We start from the raw sequence: 25526 nt of genomic DNA on the forward strand, positions 1-25526 counted from the left end.
AAGGCCCTGTACAACTGTAGTAAGACATCCTTGCTCCTGTACTCAAATCCTCTTGCAATGAAGGCCAACATACCATTTGCCTTCCTAACTGCTTGCTGCACCTGCATGTGTGCTTTCAGTGACTGGTGTACAAGGACACCCAGGTATCTCCAACAGGACACAGCAACATGACAACGTTGCTCATTGCATTCACTACGACTAGCTAAGACTTTTCTTACAGCCTTAATGAAAAAGAGAATGCGGTGAAAAAGCTCATGGCTCAGGAGATATTAATAACAAGCCAATCTCAATAAAAAGCCAATTATTTTTTTTGTCTGATTTCAGTCCCACATCCCCGCCTTTTCACCATATCCATCTATCTCCTTTTCGGAAACATTTCTATCCAGGAGCGCGAAACGAGAGCATCCCTTGGCGTCTGCTGGAGAATGCTGAAGCCCTTCTTACCGCCTCTCTCAGACAGAGCTTCTTCAGTTCCTCCAGCCGTACTCGAAGGGTCTCCTCCAGAGCATCCTGTCGAGATTTTAGGGCGGCCAACATGTCCTTCTTGGCCGACTGAGAGCTGTCTGACTCCTGGGAACCTGGGAACAAACAGATGACTTCACTCTGGCAGCCAACAGTGGACACATCAAGAGAGAACAAGGCATTTTTGTTACATGACGTGATAATTAAGCACTTTCGCTAACTGTTAAAAGTTTAACAGCATCTCACACCGTTACTGAAACAAAAGAACGATGAGAAAATGAGAGGGATTAAATTTATGGAAGATTATCTCTTGTTCTAATTATCTCATGAAATGATAAAAGGAAAGACTCAAAGCTTTGAGAATATGCTGCATCTAAAAGTCTTTTAGGCCACACCAATTCTACCAGACAAATTAAACAAACTGCTTAAAGAAAACATGTCGCCGCCAATTATTTTTTGTGCATGATTTCAATTTTAATAAGAGTTCTTTTTCATAGTTGCTGACTCATGCTGGGATACGGTTTCCCAGGCACCACGCAGCCTCCAATAACCTGCCCAAGTGGCCGTTCTTCATCCATGAAACTTGGCACTGAGCGACAGCGGGTAACTGATTATTGGGGCATCCCGTTCAAGCCCCGTCCTCACACAGGTGTACTTTCCCGTGAAGGGTCACCCGCTAGCAATCACGAGCAAGGAATTCTGGCTGACTTTCCCCCCCAACTCCCTCCCCAATTCTGCCTAACCCACGGGCACTGAAGCTAATTGTAGTACATAAGAACATAAGAATTAGGAGCAGGAGTCGGCCATTCGGCCCCTCGAGCCTGCTCTGCCATTCAATAAGATCATGGCTGATCTTCGACTTCAACTCCACTTTCCCGCCCGATCTCCATATCCCTTGATTCCCTTAAAGAGTTCAAAAATCTATCGATCCCTGTCTTGAATATACTCAATGACTGAGCCTCCACAGCCCACTGGGGTAGAGAATTCCAAAGATTCACCACCCTCTGAGTGAAGAAATTCCTCCTCATCTCAGTCCTAAATGGCCGACCCCTTATTCTGAGACTGTGACCCCTGGTTCTAGACTCCTCAGCCAGGGGAAACACCCTCCCTGCATCTACCCTGTCAAGCCCTCTAGATTTCTGAAGTTATGTGTAATTGGGATGGCCTAGTCACATCAGCTTTTCCCTTTTTCCTGTTGTTACGGGCTACACAGCGTTGCAAAAAAACAACTCAAGAGAAACACAGAGGACTGCACCTGCCCCGGGAGCAAGGCCGTTAGGATGGGAAGGAAATGGTGAGCAAGCTGAGGAAGCTGCAGCAACACAGGCCCAGACCGAACACTGGCTACGCACTGCTCGAGCAATGTTAAAAGAATGCACAATGGAAGCCTGGTTAGAGCGCTAATCTATTAAACTAACAGTTTCCATTTCCCCCCTCCCTCCTCCAATTCAACCAACCTTTCTTACAGGCCTTCTTACATGCTATGTGAAAGGAATAAAAAGAATAAATCTGAAACTGTTGGAAACTTGGAACAGCGCGCCGCTCAATTCACTTCTAGATCACACACAGAAATTTGTAACAGTGTCAATAAAGGGGCTCATCGGATTAGGTTCAAAATTAACCATGAACTAAAAGTGCCTGCTTTACACAGCCATTCCAACAGCTGTAAAATGAATGCTGCAACACTGCATGCCAGTTGATTAAGAAAGACATTAATTTTTACCGCGCCTTTCACGACCTCAGGATGTCCCAAAGCGCTTTACAGTCAATGAAGTACTTCTTTTGAAGTGTAGTCACTGTTGTAATGTAGGAAACGCGGCAGCCAATTAGCGCACAGGAAGCTCCCACAAACAGCAATGTGATAATGACCAGATAACCTGTTTTTGTTATGTTGATTGAGGGATAAATATTGGCCCCGGGACACCAGGGATAACTCCCCTGCTCTTCTTCGAAATAGTGCCATGGGATCTCAATGTCCACCTGAGAGCAGATGGGGCCTTGGCTTAACGTCTCATCCGAAAGGCGGCACCTCCGACAGTGCAGCACTCCCTCAGCACTGCACTGGAGTGTCAGTCTAGATTTTTGTGCTCAAGTCTCTGGAGTGGGACTCGAACCCACAACCTTCTGACTCTGAGGCGAGAGTGCCGCCCACTGAGCCCCAGCTGACACAGTCAATTACATGAGTAGTCAATTGCCTTTTCCAATTTGTTTATAATGAGTGTGCCAGTGGGTTTTATACTGAATGGATGGCAGAGCACTGACTAATGTAGAAGACACAGCTTTCTGTACTCTGTGAGAGAACAGATTGAAGTCTTCAGTTCTAAAATCCAGACGTGATACTGAATTGTGCCACCCACTCTGTTTATTTTCATCCGGTCTCTTCCCATTCACTAATGGCTGCTCTCTTTAGCCGGCGGGATTGCTCCCTCCCATTAATGTTGGCCCTGATTTTAACTCCAGGCGGATACCCCGCTCGGGCCTGAGTTAAAATTACAGTCGGGTCTCAATGATGTCATCGGGCCGCAACGCGCATATGCAAAGAAGGACCCTGCTGACTCTGGGCGTGTGTCCTCGCTGCCTGCTCGGGAGAGCAGGTTAAAATTGCAGATGTTGTGACCATGGCGGCTTTTGGACAGGCGAGAGCCCAGGGCGATTTTAACCCCCCGCCCGCCAGGTTTCTGCTGAGCGAGTAGGGTTAAAATCGCCCCCATATCTGTAATTTATTATGTGATAACAAATATTTCTTTCAGTTAAAGGCTGGGTATCCAGATATTATATATATATATATATTCACTTTATCAAGTGTCAAAGTATCGGATGGTCCAGGGTCTCTTTGTTGTGTAAAACTGTCTTGTCTTCTAATCCCATGAACCCCCTTATGGATTATCTCAACAAACAACAAAACGCAACAACATTCCCAAAGTTAAAATCTATCCTTAAGCACAAGTTTACTAGTAATTGGAAAGTAATCATTTATAAAAACACACATTAACAAACTCAAAGACTTATTCTGGTACAGTTAACGGAGAAAGCAGGCAACACGTTGCCAAGGCCCTGACCAAGTTGTTTAACGAAAAGGATACCAGCCCACTCGGAGTTCTGAAAACTCCCCAACCTGCCACCAGGGTGGCTGGGGAAGGGTTGGAATCTGAGTGCGAGGTTAATGGATGAAGACTGGTGTCAAATGAACACTGTAAAGCTGCATTCCAATTGCTTAGTCAATTCCATTTTCCAGTCTAGTTATAATGAGTGTTATAACATGTTAATACTGCCAATCATACATCTGTACAACACACCAGCAATGCATGGTAACAGCTAGTGTGGAAAGACAGCACCTGTGCACTATCCTCTTTAGGTCACTGAAGTTCACTGTATTTGAGATTTTTTCCCCTTACTTTTACAGATTACATTTCAGTGTTTAGTTGTGTGTGTCTGCTGACAGTCCTAGGGTTTGTGTTGACAGTCCAGGCTCACCACCACCTTCTCGAGGGCAATTAGGGATGGGCAATAAATGCCGGCCTTGCCAGCGACGGCCACGTCCCGCGAATGCATATTAAAAAAATGATGGCTGAGTGGCATCTAACAAAATCCAGTGATGTGCTTTGACAAACGCCATTGTGTGTGGACATAAACAGTGGCATCAAGCTCATTCCTAAACCTCTTCCGTTGTACTGGAAGAAATATTCCTATGTGGTCAACTGCAAAAGACACTGCGGCATTTCTGGGGTTGGAGGTTCTCAGCCCATTCTGTCCCAATTCCTCCTATCCCCTGCTGTGGAGTCTGCCTGGCTCGCTTAAGTGCTTTGAGAAATTCTTCCATGTGAGGGTGCTATAGAAATTCAAGCTGCTGTTATTAACGGTCCTAATAGAAATATAGAAGATAGGAGCAGGAGTCAGCCATTCGGCCCCTCGAGCCTGCTCCGCCATTCAATGAGATCATGGCTGATCATCCAAATTCAGTACCCGGTCCCTGCCTTCTCCCCATATCCCTTGATTCCTTTAGCCTTAAGAAATATATCTAACTCCTTCTTGAATATATTTAATGAATTGGCCTCAACTGCCTTCTGTGGTAGAGAATTCCACAGGTTCACCACTCTCTGGGTGAAGAAATTCCTCCTCATTTCTGTCCTAAATGGCTTACCCCTTATCCTTAGACTGTGACCACTGGTTCTGGACTCCCCTGCCATCGGGAACATCCTTCCTGCATCCAGTCTGTCTAGTCCTGTTAGAATTTTATAAGTTTCAATGAGATCCCCTCTCATTCTTCTAAACTCTAGCAAATGTTAATGAGGCACTGCACTCTTGCCAAGCACCTCCCTTGACAGTGATAAAGATGAAGATGAAGGCAGAGGGAGTGAGAAGGCGTCGAAGAAGGGATAAGAGGTTGGTTTGTGTCTAAATACTCGTTAAGAAGAGGAAAGTCGCTTTATACAGCCATAACCAGATCCCCTAACGACACCCTGTTAGATTAGTTAGTTAATTTAGGGGAAAACTAGAGGCCCATTAAATACTGATCTGTGATATTATTATATAAAGCCATTAAATTACATAATCCTCTTTCAGCAAAGGTATTATTAGTCAATTTAAAACAAGTGGGTTAATGCCTCTATTAACATTGTGAAAATAACATGTTAAACAGTTTTAAGGCAATACTGCGACTCAGGGGTAATCTCCACACTCACAGTTTCACTTTGAAAAGGTTCAATTTGTCCATTTCAGGTCGCATCTCAATTGAAAATAAATGAGGCAAGAATCCCAATGAACAAAGGCAGGAAAGGTCACAAAACAGACAAATGGGAGGGGGGGGGGGTGGGGGGAGGGGGTGGTGGAGGAAAACACAAGTGGCACTGAAAAGGGAAAACGAGATGGATGAAAGACAGTAGTTTCCAGCGGGCCACTCGGTGCACATTCAGCTATAATAGAAACATAGAAGAATAGGAGCAGGAGTCGGCCATTCGGCCCTTCGAGCCTGCCCCGCCATTCAATATGATCATGGCTGATCCTCTATCTCAATATCATATTCCCGCTCTCTCCCCATACCCCTTGATGCTTTTGTGTCTAGAAATCTATCTCCTTCTTAAATATATTCAATGACTTGGCCTCCACAGCCTTCTGTGGTAGAGAAATCCACAGGTTCACCACCCTCTGAGTGAAGAAATTTCTCCTCATCTCAGTCTTAAATGTCCTACCCCTAATCTGACGCATGGCCTTACAGAAAGGTCCTCGAGAGAAGATACTGCTACCGAAGCAACTCCAGCATTGTCAAACACTGACAAAAAAGTCACCAACTAAAGGATGTTGGCAGGACTGGAGAATTTTACTATGAGAAAGCAGCAACCGCTCCTATAGGTCGGGCGAGCTGCAGCTGATCTTGTTAATTACTGTTCCAAATCGCTCTTCACCGTCCCCTACAATTAACTTTCGAGTTTCACGTTACTATTACACCGCAGATGGCTAACATTTAAAAATAAATGAAGGTAGAGTTTCCTTGGAACTTTTTTAATGTTGGCCTTCCGTCGATTGCACTTATATTGGAGAGGCTGGAGTTGTTTTCTTTGGAACAGAGAAGGCCGAGGGGAGATTTAATTGAGGCGTATAAAATGATGAGGGGCCTAGATAGAATGGATAGGAAGGACTTATTTCCCCTAGCAGAAGGGACAATAACCAGGGGGCATAGATTTAAAGTAATTGGGAGAAGGATTAGAGGGGAGTTGAGGAGAACTTTTTTCACCCAGAGGGTGGTGGGGGTCTGGAACTCACTGCCTGAAAGGGTGGTAGAGGCAGAAACCCTCATCACATTTAAAAAGTACTTGGATATGCGCTTGAAGTGCCGTAACCTACAGGGCTACGGACCGAGAGCTGGAAAGTGGGATTAGGCTGGAGAGCTCTTTGTCGGCCGGCACAGACACGATGGGCCGAATGGCCTCCTTCTGTGCCGTAAATTTCTATGATTCTACAAAGGAAATGTGTTCAGGTAACAAACACAGCTGTCCTGAGGACTGAACTCATGACCTTCCAGTCTGGAGACAAGGACTCACTCTACTGTCTAAGCTACCTGGCTGCTGGTTGTTTTAGATTAGCTGGTAATAGAAAACAGATTCTTAAAAAAAAAGCAGCGTGGGCTTCCTGCGATTACATAACCTTATCAGGATGTGCTGTGACAATCCACAGACCAAAACAAATACCTGTAATTCCACAATATAGGATGTCCTGAGGACACTGCGCTGCAGTAAAGAGGAATTTTTGAAGATCTAATTGAGGAAATCTATTAATAACAGACGGCCTTTCGGTCTTCCTCCCCAGTTATTCACCAGATTGTTTTTTACAATATTCAGTTATGCAAAAAATGGGGGGGTGGGTGGTAAGCCTCAGGATATTGGACTGCAGCTTCTGCGGAAGTTTTTCTTCTGATTTTGTATAATAAATATGTTTATTCAGGCTAACGGACTGGTGGCCGAGTATTGACGGGTGCAGTAGGTCCCACTCATGAGTCACTAACGGGGTCAGGGGAAGACAAGGGGTCTTGTGGGATACTTTACTTTCATTCTAGAGGGATATGGGCCGATATTATTGTTATTTATTGCTTGTATATGCAAAGGGCTTAACGCCTGCTTCTGGCGCCGGTTCTGGATGCCTGTGCAATGTGGGGGGGATTGTCCTATGAGGAGAGATTGAGTAGACTAGGCCTATATTCCCTAGAGTTTAGAAGAATGACAGGATATCATTGAAACATTTTAAATTCTTAAGGGGCTTGACAGGGTAGATGCAGGGAGGATGTTTCCCCTGGCTGGGGGGTCTAGAACCAGGGGGCAGAGTCTCAGGATAAGTGGTCGGCCATTTAGGACTGAGATGAGGAGAAATTTCTTCACTCAGAGGGTGGTGAATCTTTGGAATTCTCTACCCCAGAGAGCTCAAGTCGTTGAGTATATTCAAGACAGAGATCGATAGATTTTTGGACTCTAGGGGAATCGAGGGATATGGGGATCGGGCGGGAAAGTGGAGATGAGGTAGAAGATCAGCCATGATCTTATTGAATGGCGGAGCAGGCTCGAAGGGCAGAGTGGCCGACTCCTGCTCCTAATGCTTATGCTCTTATCGAGGGCAGCGCACTTCCGGCACGGAATGAGCGCACACGTGGACCCTGCCATATTGGACCTTTAGGCGCCCGTTTTCTGCCGGTGAAACGGGTGTGGCGCAACCCAATTACTCGACCAGGGTATCCTCCAAACTACCATGAGTAGCCCCATGAAGAAAAAAAGCATGGCATCACTGCTGAGCGCTCAGACAATGCTCTTCTATTCTTTTCAATCTTGGTAATAATTTAAAGAAATCCCCCCTCCCCCCAAAAAAATGTCCCCTGACACCTCTAGAAAGGCATTCACAAAATTACATTCTTCCCACTTGTTAAACATGGAAAAAAAAACAATCCGAGATGTTCGGTGCCAAAAAATGCGGAACAAAAGGGCTTCCTGTGCACAGTGTCTTGCCTATACAGAAGCGCTCGCGAGCTGAGCAAGACTGCCTAGCTGCCCTCTGAACTACCCCAGCAAGCCACTCAATTGTACGTATCGGCTAGAGCTAGCACAACCCGGCCAAACCTCTAGACCATTGACACCTGCGCTCAGCCTGCCAGTCGCTCTTTGCCTCTCTTATTTACTCGGGGGGGGGGGGTGAGCTCCAGGCGTCCGGTACAGCTGAGCGCCATTGTGCTCCACCACAATCTGTAAGAGCAGAACAATCCGCTTGAGGGGAAAAAAACAATTTCTGCAAAAAAAATCGTTACTCCCCTTTTAATGTTACTTTTCTTGATCTTTATCAGTTCACTCAATGGCCAGGATATTTCGGGAATTAAAAAAAAAATGCTGTAACAATGATCTGGCACCAAAAGCAACCTCCATTCTCCTCCCCCCCGCCCTCCCGCGCCCCCCGCCCCACGCAGACGGACACACCCAGTTACTACAGGCGCACGGGCCTTGTGGACAGCCACACTCTCAGGGCTGCCATTGTCTGTCTGTCCGTGCTACTTGCTAATGATTCATCCAGCCGCAGTCGCAACTCTCTTCCTCCAGATTTTTCAGAGTAAAGCCATGGCTGCGTTGAAGATGGGATTTGGCCCTGTCTCACGTTGGGTTTTTGTGACAGTGCTTGTGAAACATCTCTAGACCAGCTCAAATTTACTGTGATAGTGGGACCATTACTGGAAACACAATAGTTCCACACGTCATAGAATGATACGGCGCAGAAGGAGGCTATTCGGCCCATCATGCATGTGCCAGCTCTTTGGTAGAGCTCTCCAACTCATCCCACTCCCCCCCGCTCTTGCCCCATAGCCCTGCAAATTTTTTCCCTTCAAGTATTTATTCCATTCCCTTTTGAATTTTACTATTGAATCTGCTTCCACCGCCCTTTCAGGCAGTGCGTTCCAGATCACAACAACTCGCTGCGTAAAAAAATGTTTCCTCATGTCGCCTCTGGTTCTTTTGCCAATCACCTTAAATCTGTGCCCTCTGGTTATCGATCCTTCCGCCAATGGGAACAGTTACTCTTTATTTACTCTGTCAAAACCCTTCATGATTCTGAACACCTCCATCAAATCTCCTCTTAACCTTCTCTGCTCTAAGGAGAACAACCCCAGCCTCTCCAGATAACTGAAGTCCCTCAGCCCTGGTACCATTCTAGTAAATCTTACAAGGAGGGCACAAGTTACAAAGAATCACAAAAAATAACAACACAGAAACATGTTGTTTAGCCCAATTAGTCTTCATTGGCCCAGAAATTCGGGTCCCCACGGGTGAGTACGCGCTGGGTACTCACCCGTAGGCCCAACAAAAGTGCCGGTTTCGTGCATGCACTGCGCATGCGCGGGAAACCGGAACTTCCGTTCCCTTAAAGGAAGGGGTTCAGAGGTCGAATGCGTGCGCCGGAGAGGCAGCGCGTACGCCTGGAACTTACGTTTTTTTTACAGGTTTCTCCGGGAGGGTAAGTCTCCAGCAGCTACACTTTTAAAAAGCAGGCACAAGGCCTGCTTTTTACAAGGTAAGTGGTGAATTAATTAAATTTAAAACATTTTTTCCACAGGTTTATTATTTTTAAATACTTTAAAGAAAGATAAGTTTATTTTTAGCCCTGTTAGAAAATGTAATTAATTTTTTCAAAAATTTAAATTATTGTTTAAAATAATTATTTTATGTAATTTATAGTTATTTTAAAAATGTGATGTTTTAAAAAAAAAATATTTGAAGTTTTAATTATGTTTTGGGGCTTATAGTATTTATAGTTTTGACAGCTCTTCCTGTCAATTTTATGAATGAAGCATTCCCTGCTACCATTGGCTCTCCATGGCCCACGTGATCCCAGGGGACGCACCGAACTAACTGCGCCCCTGGGATACGCAAGCACTGCGCGCCGGGAGCTGGACCAGGCCCAGGATCGGAATCCCACGCGGGCCCACAGCGCAACGGCCGGCGCGCTAGATAAGTGCAGGTCGGGGGCTTGCACCCACGGGAAGCCTCTGACCCGAATTTCTGGGCCATTGCTATTTAATTTCTCCTGCCTTCCACCCTATCACGGACCTTTCCTTTTGTTCCTTCCTCCCCGACCCCCCTTTCCCTGCCTCTGTACTTGCTAAAAAATTGTTATATCTCTAACTTTTTCCAGTTCTGACCAAAGGTCATTGACCTGAAACGTTAACTCTGTTTCTCTCTCCACAGATGCTGCCCGACCTGCTGAGTGTTTCCAGCATTTTCTGTTATTATTTTAGTGTACGTTGGTGTTTACCCTCCATTATTCCTAATCCCATGTTCCCGCCCTGTTCCCATGTCCTTTTATCCACTTTCCTTCAACCATCCGTCTAACATATTCTGAAATGTTAATAGGTTCTCTACTTCAGTCACTAACTCCCGTAGTGCATTCCACAACCTCCGTGTAAAACAGTTTCTCCTGAGCTCTGTCCTTGACCTCTTATATTTCGTTTATTGTACATCTATCTCCCCTCATTCTAGATCTCTCAGCCACTCGAAACAGTCTATTTCTATCTACTCTTTCCTATCTCTTCATAATTTTAAACCCCTTCTGATGTAAGAAAACTACTAGGCACTTGGTCTAAGCGTTAAACAAAGCTTTAATCAACTGTTTTACAACATGGAGGTCTAGTTGTGTCCTTCACTAGTTCCTGTTAAGAATGTCCTGAGCAAGCTGGGCCCATGCCCGAGTATTTATACTCTCCCTGGACAGCACCACCCGTAGGCCACTCAGTATTATTTCATAAATCTTTCTTTCATGAATGACTGATTCATGTCACCTTCTATCACAGGGGTGGCGCGGCACCCAGGGAGCATTGGTAGCATGACACTCAGATTCGCTTTGCTGCGCTTTAATGCACATTTTAAGTAATCAATAAAAATCTGTAAGTAAAATTTCACCCATTCCATGGTCCCTATCACCCCGGCTTATTTCAATGAACTCCATCTTATTTCACCAAACAAAACTTGAACAAAGTGCAAAGGGGCAAGCAGCAATTTACAACAGGTTATAATTTGATGAGGTCCCTTCAATTTTTGGATCTTGGGCCTCTTGCCTCCAGTTCCCACTGATGAATTGTAATTAGGCCTAACTCAGAGCCGCATTTTTTTTTAACATAAACGCAAAGAGAGTACAGAAGGTAACTGTTATAAATCTCATCATTCATCAAGAAACTACTCGTGAAATAACACTGGACGGCCAGCTGGTGGCGCCGTCCAAGGAGTATAAATACTCGGGTGTCGGCCCCAGCTTGTCAGGGACATTTTGTAAGACAAGGAACTAGTGGAGTACAACTAGACCTCCATGTTCTGAAACAAGTTGATTAAAGCCTTGCTTTATACTCAAACCAAGTGTGTAGTGAGTTTTATTACGTCAGTAACCATGACGCGGCTTCATCGATCAGAGGAGGCGGCTTCTAACACGGCAAATCAAGGTTTCCAGTTTAGAGAAATGTCTTGTGTGTGAGAAATGCTTCAGCACGCTCGGTGCAGTCGGGGCGATTAGGTCAGCGTCACTTTCACGTCGGTCACGGAAGAACTGGAAAAACCCGTGAGTGCAGCAGCTGAAGCCAAAATGGAGCAAGCGGGCTCGTCCATCGGCAGTGCACGGCCCCCGCTGTGGGCGGAAGCTGCAGCTCTCTCGGCGCAGAAACTGTCGGGCTCGCTGGTCTGGGCGACTGCAGTGAAGTGGGTGCAGCGTGTTATAAACGGCCGACAAGAGTCAGTTACTGCTTTCATCGACTCGTTTCTCAGAGTATCGGACACCGAACTGAAGCAGCAACCGCTCCTATAGGTCGGGCGAGCTGCAGCTGATCTTGTTAATTACTGTTCCAAATCGCTCTTCACCGTCCCCTACAATTAACTTTCGAGTTTCACGTTACTATTACACCGCAGATGGCTAACATTTAAAAATAAATGAAGGTAGAGTTTCCTTGGAACTTTTTTAATGTTGGCCTTCCGTCGATTGCACTTATATTGGAGAGGCTGGAGTTGTTTTCTTTGGAACAGAGAAGGCCGAGGGGAGATTTAATTGAGGCGTATAAAATGATGAGGGGCCTAGATAGAATGGATAGGAAGGACTTATTTCCCCTAGCAGAAGGGACAATAACCAGGGGGCATAGATTTAAAGTAATTGGGAGAAGGATTAGAGGGGAGTTGAGGAGAACTTTTTTCACCCAGAGGGTGGTGGGGGTCTGGAACTCACTGCCTGAAAGGGTGGTAGAGGCAGAAACCCTCATCACATTTAAAAAGTACTTGGATATGCACTTGAAGTGCCGTAACCTACAGGGCTACGGACCAAGAGCTGGAAAGTGGGATTAGGCTGGAGAGCACTTGTTCGGCCGGCACAGACACGATGGGCCGAATGGCCTCCTTCTGTGCTGTGAATTTCTATGATTTTTATGATATTGCAACCAGCGCAAACGGCAAGTGGTGTGAGTCGACCTGCTTAAGTTGGTCTCCTATCGCTTGCTCAATTCGATGTCCTATAAGATCGGTGATTTTACTTCCAAGTTACACTGAAGTTTTTGTGTCGATGAGATGTGCAAACCATGTAACATCGGTGCAAGAGTGAAGTGTAACAGCAAGGCAGGCATTTGGTCGATACAGTTTTGGTCTGATGTTATGTGATGTTTAGTTGTCTTACATGGAACCAAACAGTGGCATTAATTTGTTTTTTTTTATTGGTTTATGGGATGTGGGCGTCGCCGGCAAGGCCAGCATTTATTGCCCATCACTAATTGTCCTCGAGAAGGTGGTGGTGAGCCGCCTTCTTGAACCGCTGCAGTCCGTGTGGTGAAGGTACTCCCACAGTGCTGTTAGGGAGCGATTTCCAGGATTTTGACCCAGCGACGATGAAGGAACGCCGATATATTTCCAAGTCAGGATGGTGTGTGACTTGGAGGGGAACATGATCGCGTGCTTCTAAGAACTACAGGAAACTTTTGATTTACCGGCACCTAAATAACCGGAAATCTCGGTTAACCGGCAAAATTCAGGAGTAGGTTCAGGTAAGTTTTATTACTTGCCTTCCTCGATCTGTTGCTGTGCAAGGGTGTGGCTGCAGCTGTTGCTAAGCTTCAGAGACGCTTGGAACTTGTAGCCATTGTTCTGAACCTGTTGCTAAAGCTCCGTATCTTTTACTATCGCTTTCGGTTATCCGGAATTTTTGATGAACCGGCACCACGTCGGTCCCATCGGTGCCGGATAAAAAAAAGTTTCCTGTATAACATTTGGTGGCAGCTTCATCCTCTCCTGGAGGCTGATCTTTTAGCCAATATGCTCCTTCCCTCTGGCATTCACTTCTAAAAACTTTATATATCTCACCCTGTGTTCACCAGTCTCATAGGAGCAGAGGAACAGGAGGAGGCCATTCAGCCCCTCGAGCCTGTTCTGCCATTCGATGAGATCTTGGCTGATCTGTGATCTAACTCCATATACCCGCCTTTGGTCCATATCCCTTAATACCTTTGGTTAACAAAAAGCTATCAATCTCAGATTTAAAATTAACAATTGACCCAGCATTAATTGCCATTTGCAGAAGAGAGTTCCAAACTTCTACCACCCTTTGTGTGTAGAAGTGTTTCCTAATTTCACTCCTGAAAGGTCTGGCTCTAATTTTTAGACTATGCCCCTAGTCCTAGAATCCCCAACCAGCGGAAATAGTTTCTCTCTATCTACCCTCTCTGCTCCCCTTAATATCCTGAAAACTTGGATCAAATCACCCCTTAACCTTCTAAATTCCAGGGAATACAACCCTAGTTTGTGTAATCGCTCCTCGTAACTTAACCCTTGAAGTCCTAAAAGTCTCCGAAAACATAACTCTCCAAATACGCCTTCAGTTTCTTTCCTCCTTGCAAATTCCTTTACTTCTTGCTCAGCTTCCACCTGGAAACATCTTTAAGACATACTTTACATGAGGAGCACTACACAGCTGTTGCATCGAGTTACACCAAGTCTACAGCACAGAGACAGGCCATTCGGCCCAACTGGTCTATGCATCGTTGTACGTTTAAAGATATGACTTAGGCACCAGTCAAGTTTCAGCAAAATGGCAACCAGAAAATAGGTGAATACCAGACACATGGGTAGGGTCGAACTTCACTGAACTTTTCACCGACGAACATGCATTTAAAAAATGTTTTTGTCCTTATTACTCTTGCCTTCAAAAGAACAGGTTATAAATATAGATACAGAGGCACTGGAGAGGATGCAGAGAAGATTTACAAGGATGATACCAGAAATGCGAGGGTATACTTATCAGGAAATGATGAACAGCCTGGGTCTAAGAACATAAGAAATAGGAGCAGGAGTAGGCCATTCGGCCCTTCGAGCCTGTTCCGCCATTCAATGAGATCATGGCTGATCTTCTGCCTCAACTCCATTCACCGGCCCTATCGCCATATCCCTTGATGCCCTTACTAGTCAGAAATCTATCCACTTCTGTTTTGAATATACCCAATGACTGAGCCTCCACCGCCCTCTGGGGTAGAGAATTCCAAAGATTCACCACCCTCTGTGTGAAGAAATTTCTTCTCATCTCAGTCCTGAATGGCCTACCCTTTATCCTGAGGCTGTGGCCCCTGGTTCTAGACTCCCCAGCCAACGGAAACATTCTCCCAGCATCCAACCTATCAAGCCCTGTAATAACTTTGTATGCTTCAATGAGATCCCCTCTCATTCTTCTGAATTCAAGAGAATAAAGGCTTAGTTTACTCAATCTCCTCTCATACGACAGTCCTGCCATCCCAGGAATCAATCTCGTGAACCTTCGTTATACTCCCTCTATGGCCAGTATATCCTTCCTTAGGTAAGGAGACCAAAATTGTACACAGTACTCCAGGTGTGGTCTCATCAAGGCCCTATATAATTGGAGTAAGACTTCTTTACTCCTGTACTCAAATCCTCTTGTAATGAAGGCCAGCATACCATTTGCCTTCCTAATGGCTTGCTGCACCTGCACATTCACTATCAGTGACTCGTGTACAAGGACACCCAGGTCCCTTTGAGCATCTGCATTCCCCAATCTTTCACCATTTAGGAAATACTCTGCCTTTCTGTTTTTTCTACCAAGGTGGATAACTTCACATTTATCCACATTATATTCCATCTGCATGTTCTCGCCCACTCACTGAGCCTGTTAAGATCCGCTTGAAGTCTCTTCACATCCTCTTCACAACTGACACTGCCACATAGCTTTGTATCATCAGCAAATGTGGAAATGTTACAGTTAGTCCCCTCATCCAAATTATTGATTTAGATTGTGAATAGCTGGGGCCCAAGCACCGATCCTTGCGGTACCCCACTAGTCACAGCCTGCCATCCTGAAAAAGGCCCGTTTATCCATACACTTTGTTTTCTGTCTGTTAACCAATCCTCAATCCATGCTAGTATATTACCCCCAATTCCATGTGACCTAATTTTGTTCACCAACCTCTTGTGTGGGACCTTATCGAAGGCCTGAAAATCCAAATACACCACATCTACCGGTTCCCCTTTGTCTACTCCACCAGTTACATCCTCAAAGAACTCCAATAGGTTTGTCAAACAGGATTTCCCTTTCATAAATCCATGTTGACTCTGCCCAATCTTACTATTAGTTTCTAAGTGCCCAGTTATTGCATCCTTTATAATAGATTCCAGCATTTTCCCAACTACTGATGTGAGGCTAACAGGTCTGTAGTTCCCCGTTTTCTCTCTCCCTCCTTTCTTAAATAGCGGGGTTGCATTTGCTATCCTCCAATCTGCAGGAACCATTCCAGAATCTATAGAATTTTGGAAGATGACAACCAATGCGTCCACTATCCCAATGGCCACCTCTTTCAAAACCCTAGGATGTAGGTCATCCGGTCCTTGGGATTTATCGACTTTTAGTCCCATTAATTTTGCTAGTACTGTTTTTTTACTAATAATAATTTCTTTAAGTTCCTCATTCTCGCCACACCCTTGGTTTTCTTGTATTTCTGGGAGGTTTTTTGTGTCTTCCTCCATCTCTTTTCTCTTGAAAAAAGAAGGCTGAGGGGTGACCTAATAGAGGTCTTTAAAATTATGAAAGGTTTTGATAGAGTGGATAGAGAGAGAATGATTCCACTTGTGGGGAAGAGCAAAACTAGAGGCCATCAATATAAGATAGTTACCAAAAAATCCAATAGAGAAATCAGAAGAAACTTCTTTACCCAGAGAGTGGTGAGAATGTGGAACTCGCTGCCACAGGGAGTGGTTGAGGCGAATAGTATAGATACATTTAAGGGGAGGCTAAGCATGCATATGAGGGAGAAGGGAATAGAGGGTTACACTGATAGGTTTAGGTGAGGAAAGACGGGAGGAGGCTCGAGTGGAGCATAAATGCCGGCATGGACTGGTTGGGCCGAATGGCCTGTTTCTGTGCCGTATATCCTATGTAATGTAAACCAACCGGTCCCCTACAATTTAGTAAAGATTTTCTTTTAATTGATGTTAAAAAGTCATTGTTGCAGCAAATGGCATGTTGACCTTTATTGCAAGGAGTTTGGAGTAACGAAGACTTGCTAAAATTGTACAGGGCCTTGGTGACACCACACCTGGAGTAATGTGCACAGTCTTGGTCTCCTTATCTGAGGAAGGACATACTTGCCTTAGAGGCGGTGCAACAAAGGTTCACCAGATTGATTCCTGGGATGAGAGGGCTGTCCTATGAGGAGAGATTGTGTAGAATGGGCCGATACTCTCTGGAGTTTAGAAGAATGAGAGGTGATCTCATTGAAACATACAAGATTCTGAGGGGGATTGACAGGGTAGATGCTGAGAGGTTGTTTCCCCTGGCTGGAGAGTCTAGAACCAGGGGTCACAGTCTCAGGATAAGGGGTCGGCCATTTAAGACTGAGATGAGGAGAAATTTCTTCACTCAGAGGGTGGTGAATCTTTGTAATTCTCTGCCCCAGAGGGCTGTGGATGCTCAGTTGTTGAGTATATTCAAGGCTGAGATCGATAGATTTTTGAACTCTAGGGGAATCAAGGGATATGGAGATCGGGCAGGAACGTGGAGTTGAGGTCGAAGATCAGCCATGATCTTATTGAATGGCGGAGCAGGCTCGAGGGGCCGTGTGGCGGAGCAGGCTCGAGGGGCCGTGTGGCGGAGCAGGCTCGAGGGGCCGTGTGGCAGAGCAGGCTCGAGGGGCCGTGTGGCGGAGCAGGCTTGAGGGGCCATGTGGCGGAGCAGGCTCAACGAGCCGTGTGGCCTTCTCCTGCTCCTATTTTTTATTTTACTTTCATTATGTGTCAAGGTGTGGATTGTAAGGGAGATTTAGCTGAACGGATTGAGGTGTAACCCGCTGCCTGTTGTGAGAACGGCCTCAGACAGTTCAGGTAAAGTGAAGAAAAGTTTGTAACGGTACTTTTAAAAGTTCAGCACAAAGCTTTGCCCACAATTTCTACACTCTCTTTCTCCCCCCCCCCCCGCCCATGGAATACTTACTCACTTGGTCCCTCTTTGGAGAAAATAATGGAAAATAGCAGCAAAAATACCGTCATTATAGAGCGGTTAAACAATCCAGAAAATCTATCATTTTCCCCCACTGATTTTCAGTTCAATTTCACGTTTCCACTCATTTTAGTGCGACTGATTCCAGCTCATTTCCCTAAACTAAACAATGGAAAATTTAAAAAAAAACGAAATTAGCCGTTATTTAAGAATTCTAAAAAAAAAGGCAAAAAGGCCAAAACTCTAACCTTAATACAGAATAATTGTTTCACTTGTAATTTTGATAAAAAGCAGATCTAACTTTGTATGAATGCTGGAAGAAATGTTTTTTTGCCGCTACAGAATAATGGGAATGTGCAACGGACTCTCAGCAGAAGCAGTTCCGGCTGAGATGATTAATTCCTGTCTCAAGTATCTCGCTGGGAATGGGGTCTCTGTAATCTGCTCCAGCCCCACAAACCCCCCGAGATCTCTGCGCTCCTCAAATTCTGGCCTCTTGAGCATCCCCGATTTTAATCGCTCCACCATCGGTGGCCGTGCCTTCAGCCGCCTGGGCCCTAAGCTCTGGGATTCCCTCCCTAAACCTCTCCGCCTCTCTTTGTTCCTTTAAGGTACTCCTTAAAACCTAATACGCCCTAATATCTTATGTGGCTCGGTGTCAAAGTTTGTTTGATAATCGCTCCTGTGAAGCACCTTGGGGACGTTTTGCTACGTTAAAAGGCGCTATATAAATGCAAGTTGCTGTTGTTAATAGGGATAAGCACAGACTGAGTTGTTCAGATACATGACAGAACCCAAAGGTTTCTGTACTGTGGGGCAATGGGACAATAATGTCTGGAGGATAGCAGACCACGCTGGAATAGTGTAAATGTGAGGGTGGATGAGCATTCTGGAGTTTGCCTTTAATCATGTTTAGGGGTCAGGGGGGAAAAATTCAGTTGGTTTGCACAAAGCAACTAGCGCCCGGGCGCGGCGATGTTTGCGGCGCTTACGAAATTGACTAGACATTTTGCAGCGGTGCTAAACACTACCGCCACGATCTCCTGCGCCCGCAGATCGTGACGTCAGTCGAGTGGGCAAAGCCCCGGACCGGATATTGAGTGGCGCCCCCTGTCTTACCGCCTGCTACTAACAACGACAGGTTGAGGGGAGCGTTTTGCAGTCGGAAAGGGACTGGGGGAGCGCTATTTAAAGGCGGCTGCTTCCTGCCTTTTTTTGTCGGCGAAATTTTTTCACCACGCATTCTGAGAGAGAGAGACTTCTGGAGAGATTCAACGCTGTGTGAAGGAGTTTTGGGTACTGAGCAGCACTTTGCAGGTTCATTTTTCTTTTGACCTTCCTTGTATCGATTTAGAAGAGACTGTGGGGGCTGCACTCTGAGCTCTTTCCCTGGGCCTCTCCATTGTTCTTTCCAGCAGATTTGATGTACAGGTCTCTCCAGGCCTAGATTCAAGGCTGCAATGAGCAGGGTGTGGATGGAGAGCAAGATCGACCCTCCCCTTTAAGAAGCGGCCGGCGCCAGTGTGTCTGTGTTCCATTGCTGACTGACATCACATGAGCTTCGCCAGCGCTCTGAGGTAGCGCCTCGCTCCTCGGCCTTTGCGCCTTAAGACAGGTGTGCAGCGCCTGATTTAGTGCTCCAATCACCTCCAGGGGCGATAAAAGCCAAGTTTGCTGTCGGAGGCGATAATTAGCGCCAGGTGCTAAACTTTGCGCCCGGCCGATAATGGCGCCCCAAACGGGGCGATACTGAATTTCTCTCCTCGGGACTTTCTGAAGCGATGAATGGTCGGAGTAGAGTCGGCGATGGGGTTGGTGGTGCATTGTCTGTGGAGGCAACTTGCTCCGTGGCTTATGGGGCCTTTTGTCTCTCCAGGCTACACGTCCTTTTGTAAATGGGAGAAAGCAGGCGGGGTGAATTAAGAGGTAACAGCAGCAGGGGCAATTGCAGGGCACCCCGAGCGGATCCAGCCCCCACCGTAACCGTCCGCCGCTGGTAGCATGGGCCAGTCCAGGCAGGCTGAGCTCGCGCACTAAGGTACCCCATGATGCTGTTAAGGGTAAGCTCGACAAACACATGAGGGAGAAAGGAATGGAAGGATATGTTGATAGGCTTAGATGAAGTAGAAAAAAAGAACGACTTGCATTTCTATAGCGCCTTTCACGACCTCAGGACGTCCCAAAGCACTTTACAGCCAATGAAGTACTTTTTGAAGTGTAGTCACTGTTGTAATGTAGGAAACACGGCAGCCAATTTGCGCACAGCAAGCTCCCACAAACAGCAATGTGATCATGGCCAGATAATCTGTTTCAGTGATGCCGGTTGATGTTGTGGGGTGGGAGGAGGCTGGTGTGGAGCATAAACACCAGCCCAGACCAGACCAGTTGGGCCGAATGGCCTGTTTCTGTGCTATAAATACTGTGTAACATACAAGTTTCTGAAAACAGGGCGAGCCCGTACCAGTTTCAGTGAAATATTAAACTATCAAGTACAAAGAATTTTAAAGATCCCCTGCAACAGGTTCTGAGATTTCCTACTACATATCTTTCTTACAACAGCTTGTTTATCAAATTAATCTGTTCTAATCGGAATACACGGAGACAGCTGCTGTAAAGGAAATGCGAGGAGACCACTTCGCCAAGTGCGGGTTTAAATCCAAGCACGAAGCAGCCACTTCAGGGCTGATGAGCCTCCCCCAAGTACGGCTGCACCGGAGTCAGAAACCGCGCGACGTGGTGGCTGCCAAAGGATTTAAAGTTGCCGCCTGGAATTTACGCAGGGGATTCTCCCAATCTCCCGCTGTAACCGCACCGGAAAACCCCCTGGAGAAACAGCGTAAAATGGCTAAAAATGGCCACTTTATGCCTCTTCTCCAGGGTTTCTGACGACCTTGCACCGAAGTGACGGTGAGAGATCAGAGGAACCCCGCAGAAACTCTCTCCTGCACTGCCTGTAACTTACAGATCACCTAATGTCAGATTGACCGCACAGGAATGGCTATTGCACACACAATATCCCAGGCGCTTTTTGCTTTTGATTGCTGCCCTCTCTCCCTTTCTCCCTCCTCTCCTGATTCCTGCAGGGGATGACTGTGATTGGGATTAGGAGCAGGAACTTTGGCTGATTCCAGATCAAAGCTAGATGCCCACTTGCTGCCCACCTGAAATCAACTAACCCAGCCTAAACCAGGAATCAAATTTAGGACCCTCTGGTCAGTGGGGGAAGATTTCCTCTGTGTGAACTGTGCAGTGAAATTGTTAACATATTCTTTATGAGCAGGTTTAAAGAACTTGCATTTATATAGCACCTTTCATGACCTCAGTACGTCCCAAAGCGTTTTACAGCCAACAAAGTACTTTTCAAGTGTAACCCCGGTTGTAATGTAGGTAACGTGGCAGCCAAGTTGTGCACAGCAAGCTCCCACAAACAGCAATGAAATATATGACCAGATAATCTGCTTTAGTGATGTTGGTTGAGGGATAAATATTGGCCCAAGGACATCGGGGATAACTCCCCTGCTCTTCTTTGAAATAGTGCTGTGGGATCTTTTACGTCCACCTGAGAGAGCAGACGGGGCCTTGGTTTAACATCTCATCTGAAAGACTTGCACCTCCGACAGTGCGGCGTTCCCTCAGTACTGCCCCTCCGACAGTGCGGCGCTCCCTCAATACTGCCCCTCCGAGAGTGCGGCGCTCCCTCAGTACTGCACCTCCGACAGTGCAGCGCTCCCTCAGTACCGTCCCTCTGACAGTGCAGTGCTCCCTCAGTACTGCCCCTCCGACAGTGCGGCATTCCCTCAGTACTGCCCCTCCGAAAGTGCAGCGCTCCCTCAGTACTGCCCCTTCGACAGTGCAGCACTCCCTCAGTACTGCCCCTCCGACAGTGCGGCGCTCCCTCAGTACTGCCCCTCCAACAGTGCGGTGTTCCCTCAGTACTGCTCCTCCGACAGTGCAGCGCTCCCTTAGTACTGCCCCTCCGACAGTGCAGCGCTCCCTCAGTACTGCCCCTCTGACAATGCAGCGTTCCCTCAGTACTGCCTCTCTGACAGTGTGGTGCTCCCTCAATACTGCCCCTCTGACAGTGCGGCATTCCCTCAGTACTGCCCCTCCGACAGTGCAGCGCTCCCACAGTACTGCACCTCCGACAGTACAGTGCTCCCTCAGTACCGTCCCTTCAACAGTGCGGCATTCCCTCAGTGCTGCTCCTCCGACAGTGCAGCGCTCCCTCAGTACTGCCCCTCCAACAGTACAGTGCTCCCTCAGTACTGCCCCTCCAACAGTGCAGCGCTCCCTCAGTACTGCCCCTCCGACAGTACAGTGCTCCCTCAGTACTACCCCTCCGACACTGCAGCACTCCCTCAGTACTGCCCATCCAACAGTACAGTGCTCCCTCAGTACTACCCCTCCGACACTGCAGCACTCCCTCAGTACTGCCCCTCCGACAGTGCGGCGCTCCCTCAGCACTGCCCCTCCGACACTGCAGCACTCCCTCAGTACTGCCCCTCCGACAGTACAGTGCTCCCTCAGTACTACCCCTCCGACACTGCAGCACTCCCTCAGTACTGCCCCTCCGACAGTGCGGCGCTCCCTCAGCACTGCACTGGAGTGTCAGCCTGGATTATATGGTCAAGTCTCTGGACTGGGACTATGAACCCACAACCTTCTGACTCAGAGGTGAGGGTGCCGCCCACTGAGCCAAGGCTGACACCTATATTACACATAACACAGAGGAATTCTCCACCTTTCTAAACTCATTAAGGCCAGCGGGGGAAACGCACAATATTTAGTTTGATAATTTGTAAATATTGAAGCTGGAAATGAAATAAACAAACACAGCAGCAAGACTGCAATTTGAATGATCCAATTAATTTAAACTTTGTTCTACACTTTTCCAACATGCTGGAGAAATAGTAACCGAATCCGACGCAAGGACGGAATAAGACAATGCTTTGAGGTTAAATCTCGCTGGATAAACAATTTCTTTCTCGAGTGCAGGGCTCACCTGATGACAGCAGACTGCCGCTGCTCCCACTGATAATTTTGCCTTTACTTCCCATGTTGGCTAGTTTGGACGTCTTCAGTGTTCCAGTTTCTGTTAAATCGATGGCTATTTCACTCAGACTTCTTGCTGCATGAATTTTTGACTGAAGAAAGTAACAAAAAGTAGTAAATAACGGAGCCAAAGCAACAACGCACATCTCACAAAGGCAGGGCACAGGAGGCAAGGACATTAAGGCAGAGGACGGATGAGATGAGCTTCACTGGGCTGCAGTGCACATCCCGGCCTTCAGTCCTTATTTAACTCCAGGCTCAGGAGCTCAATGGCAAAGAGTAACCTACCAATGATCAGAATTATGGTGAAGAATAAAGATTTCAATGGTTATAATTACAGAACAGTAGCGGGAATGTGCAGTGTGCTAAATACAACCCTGCACCGTGTCTCATTACTGCTTCAGCCTTGGTATTCACTTGGTGCAGGGGGGAACACTGTGTGCACTGAAATGGAATGCTTTCTCCCCCAAAGGATCCTGGCCAACTACCCTGAAGGTGTTCGACTCACGATGGAGACACATGGGCCCTATGGCACCTTACCCTAAGGTGACATTCTTCATCATCCAGGCAGTGTGTATCAGCAGGCAATTCAAACCCTGGGGGCAAAGCAGCTGAGTCTGAATAACCCCAGACCGGAGAGTCAGCAGGACCAGGGATGCTGGCTGGTTTCACCCCCCCTCCACCCCCCCCGCCTCTGTAGCCCGGGGACCCAGGCAAACTGTCATGGCCCAAACCACAGCCCGGCTAAGATTAGCACAGACCCGCCACTGAGCTTGGGAACATCCTGGTCAGTATGGGTTCACTGGGCAGTGCATTCGCCAACGGAGATTGCAGGGCAGGCACTGGAAGCTATTAATTTAAGTCTGTTCTCCAGCATCTCGTGCAAAGCAGCACTGATTTATAAATAGGATTCTTAAGTTAAAAAAAAAATGTTCTGTCGATAAAACGTCCGATCGGCCAAAACATTTGGCTCAGGAAATATCTTGTCGCTAGTTTGTGCTCACCTTGCTTTGCTTTCTGTCCAGATAGAACTGATGCTGGCTAATGGCCATAGCCCAAATCGACTTAATCAGAGCAGTGCTGGCATACCATGTGTGCACTGCGATTCCACTGTGACCAAACGTCCTCCTGGTTACAGAAGCCCTGGGAACGTAAACAGAAAGCAGAGTTGCTTCACAGCTTTCTCTCCCAATCCCAAGGGTGTATAGTATTACGGTTCACAGTAGTTTTTATCATTACAATATCAGTCCCCGTCCCTCGCTATAAATGGAGCAGCATTCTCTCCTCCCACCGGACAATGACTTCACTTGCTCAGAAAAAATTCCCGATCGATCCTATTCAGAACAATCCTAAGAAGTTTCATTTACACACTTAAAAAAAACCCCACTGGATACAACAAGGCAGCACAACAGCCTGCTTACACCAAGTTTACACATAATGTTAGCAAGCTGCGTACAATTTTAGGATAGCAAATATTCCAAAGCTTTTCGAAGGAATCTGCTTCGATTCTATTTTACCAGTAAGAGCATGAAAGCCAAGCAGTGAACACGCTAGACCGCGTACAATAACGGTGGCGCTTTGCGTTACCTGCGAGGATCATGGACTTCCACAGAAAACTTCTTTTCTCTGAAGTACAGGTTCTCCAGCTGCCTCCATTGGAAAATCTTGGACAAGACAAAGATTGAAGAATGAAAGCCCCGTTTGTTATTTTCACCCTTTTTCACAGATAAACAAGTCCTCCTCAGGTTCTGGGCACACACACACACGCTTGTCTACCCATTCACAAACCAAAGCCTCTGCCTCTCTGCTGTTTCTCCCTCTCCTCCTTTCTGCAAGATACAGAGAGAAAAAAAAAACTTGACAAGACTGCGAGCTGATTTCAAACACTTTGGGTGTGTGTTTTCCTGAGGACTTTTTTTTTTCTCTTTAAGTAAAACAGCTAACGAGTCCCTTCCGGTAGCCTGCTTTTCCCTCGTCGCTTTTCCATACAGTTCCTACAACACCAGTCTTTTCCTGGACCCGCAGGCTTCTCGCTGCCAGTACTGCTGAGAAGTAAGTAAAACCATCTGTGTGACTCAGTACTCGAGGGCTGCTGAACATAATTTCCTCCCCTCATGAACTGGTTGGAAGTAAAAGATGGGAAGACATTCAATCACAATGCCCCTCGTGGGACCTGACTTCCTGGTCACTAATCTACCATGGGCTCCTGACATTTACTATTGCTAGGAGCAAGCTTTAAGGGTGGATCCTCTTCAGAAACCTTACCATCAGCCAATAGAATAAAACGAGACCTATGATCATTTACAATGCAGCATTTGTAAAGTGGAGAACAAAGAATGAGCCCCGAGTACTCTTGCATTGCTTAAGTGAAGTGGCAATTTCAAAAACGGTTTCGTCTCACTGAAGCTTTTTCCGTTTTTTTGTGTGTTTCTGGCTGCCTAATATATGCTAATGAGGGTTTTCAAGCTCCCATTACAGCAGAGGTTCAGGAATTTCAAACATGCCAGATGTTTGTGTTGGGGAGAATTGCCAGCTGAGAACACATGGGGTTGTGTCAAAGGGGAGGTGGGTGCGGGGGGGGGGGGGGGAAGAATCTGACACCACAGCCCGTGACTCCTGGGCAGCACACCACAGGGGACAAACTCCAGATGCTTGTGAGGCGAGCCGCCCTCGACACATTCTGGGCGGAGTGCACCAGGCCGGGGGGGGGGGGGGGGTGCCTCAGCCTCTGTCTGCTGCGCTCGTCTTCATTAAGGCAATTAAAAGCAAGGAAGTGAGGGAGACAGGACGCTTCCACCGACCTATCAGAAAACGTGCGCATTTATTCACGGGCCATGCGCAACGTGCTCTATTCCTGCTCAGTTAACCGAGGACCAGAAACAGAAATGGTCTGAAACACTGAAAAAGTACACAGTGCGTCTTGCCTGCATCTGAGTCAAAAAAAGAAAGACTTGCATTTCTATAGCGCCTTTCACGACCACCGGACGTCTCAAAGTGCTTTACAGCCAATGAAGTACATTTTTTGAAGTGTAGTC

At 46.7% G+C, this 25526-nt stretch overlaps 1 protein-coding gene across 8 annotated transcripts in view; it reads right to left on the reverse strand.

The window, feature by feature from the left end:
* Positions 1 to 25526, reverse strand: part of frmd4a (FERM domain containing 4A) — an 894188-nt gene that overhangs the window by 57768 nt on the left and 810894 nt on the right. For 6 of the 8 annotated variants that reach the window (XM_086010812.1, XM_086010811.1, XM_086010810.1 and 3 more), the window contains 5 exons: positions 24079 to 24155; positions 23496 to 23634; positions 22442 to 22583; positions 1920 to 1943; positions 445 to 578 (listed from right to left, as the gene is read on the reverse strand). In XM_086010812.1, the coding sequence (XP_085866938.1) occupies positions 445 to 578; positions 1920 to 1943; positions 22442 to 22583; positions 23496 to 23634; positions 24079 to 24155 (516 nt within the window). The remainder of the gene's footprint in view (positions 1 to 444; positions 579 to 1919; positions 1944 to 22441; positions 22584 to 23495; positions 23635 to 24078; positions 24156 to 25526) is intronic. The other 2 variants (XM_086010808.1, XM_086010815.1) reach the window with 1 other exon arrangement.

Source organism: Somniosus microcephalus, chromosome 17 (genome assembly GCF_052327205.1).
Source record: "Somniosus microcephalus isolate GS21.2 chromosome 17, FLI_Smic_1.0, whole genome shotgun sequence".
In the NCBI taxonomy this organism is placed as follows: Eukaryota; Metazoa; Chordata; class Chondrichthyes; order Squaliformes; family Somniosidae; genus Somniosus; species Somniosus microcephalus.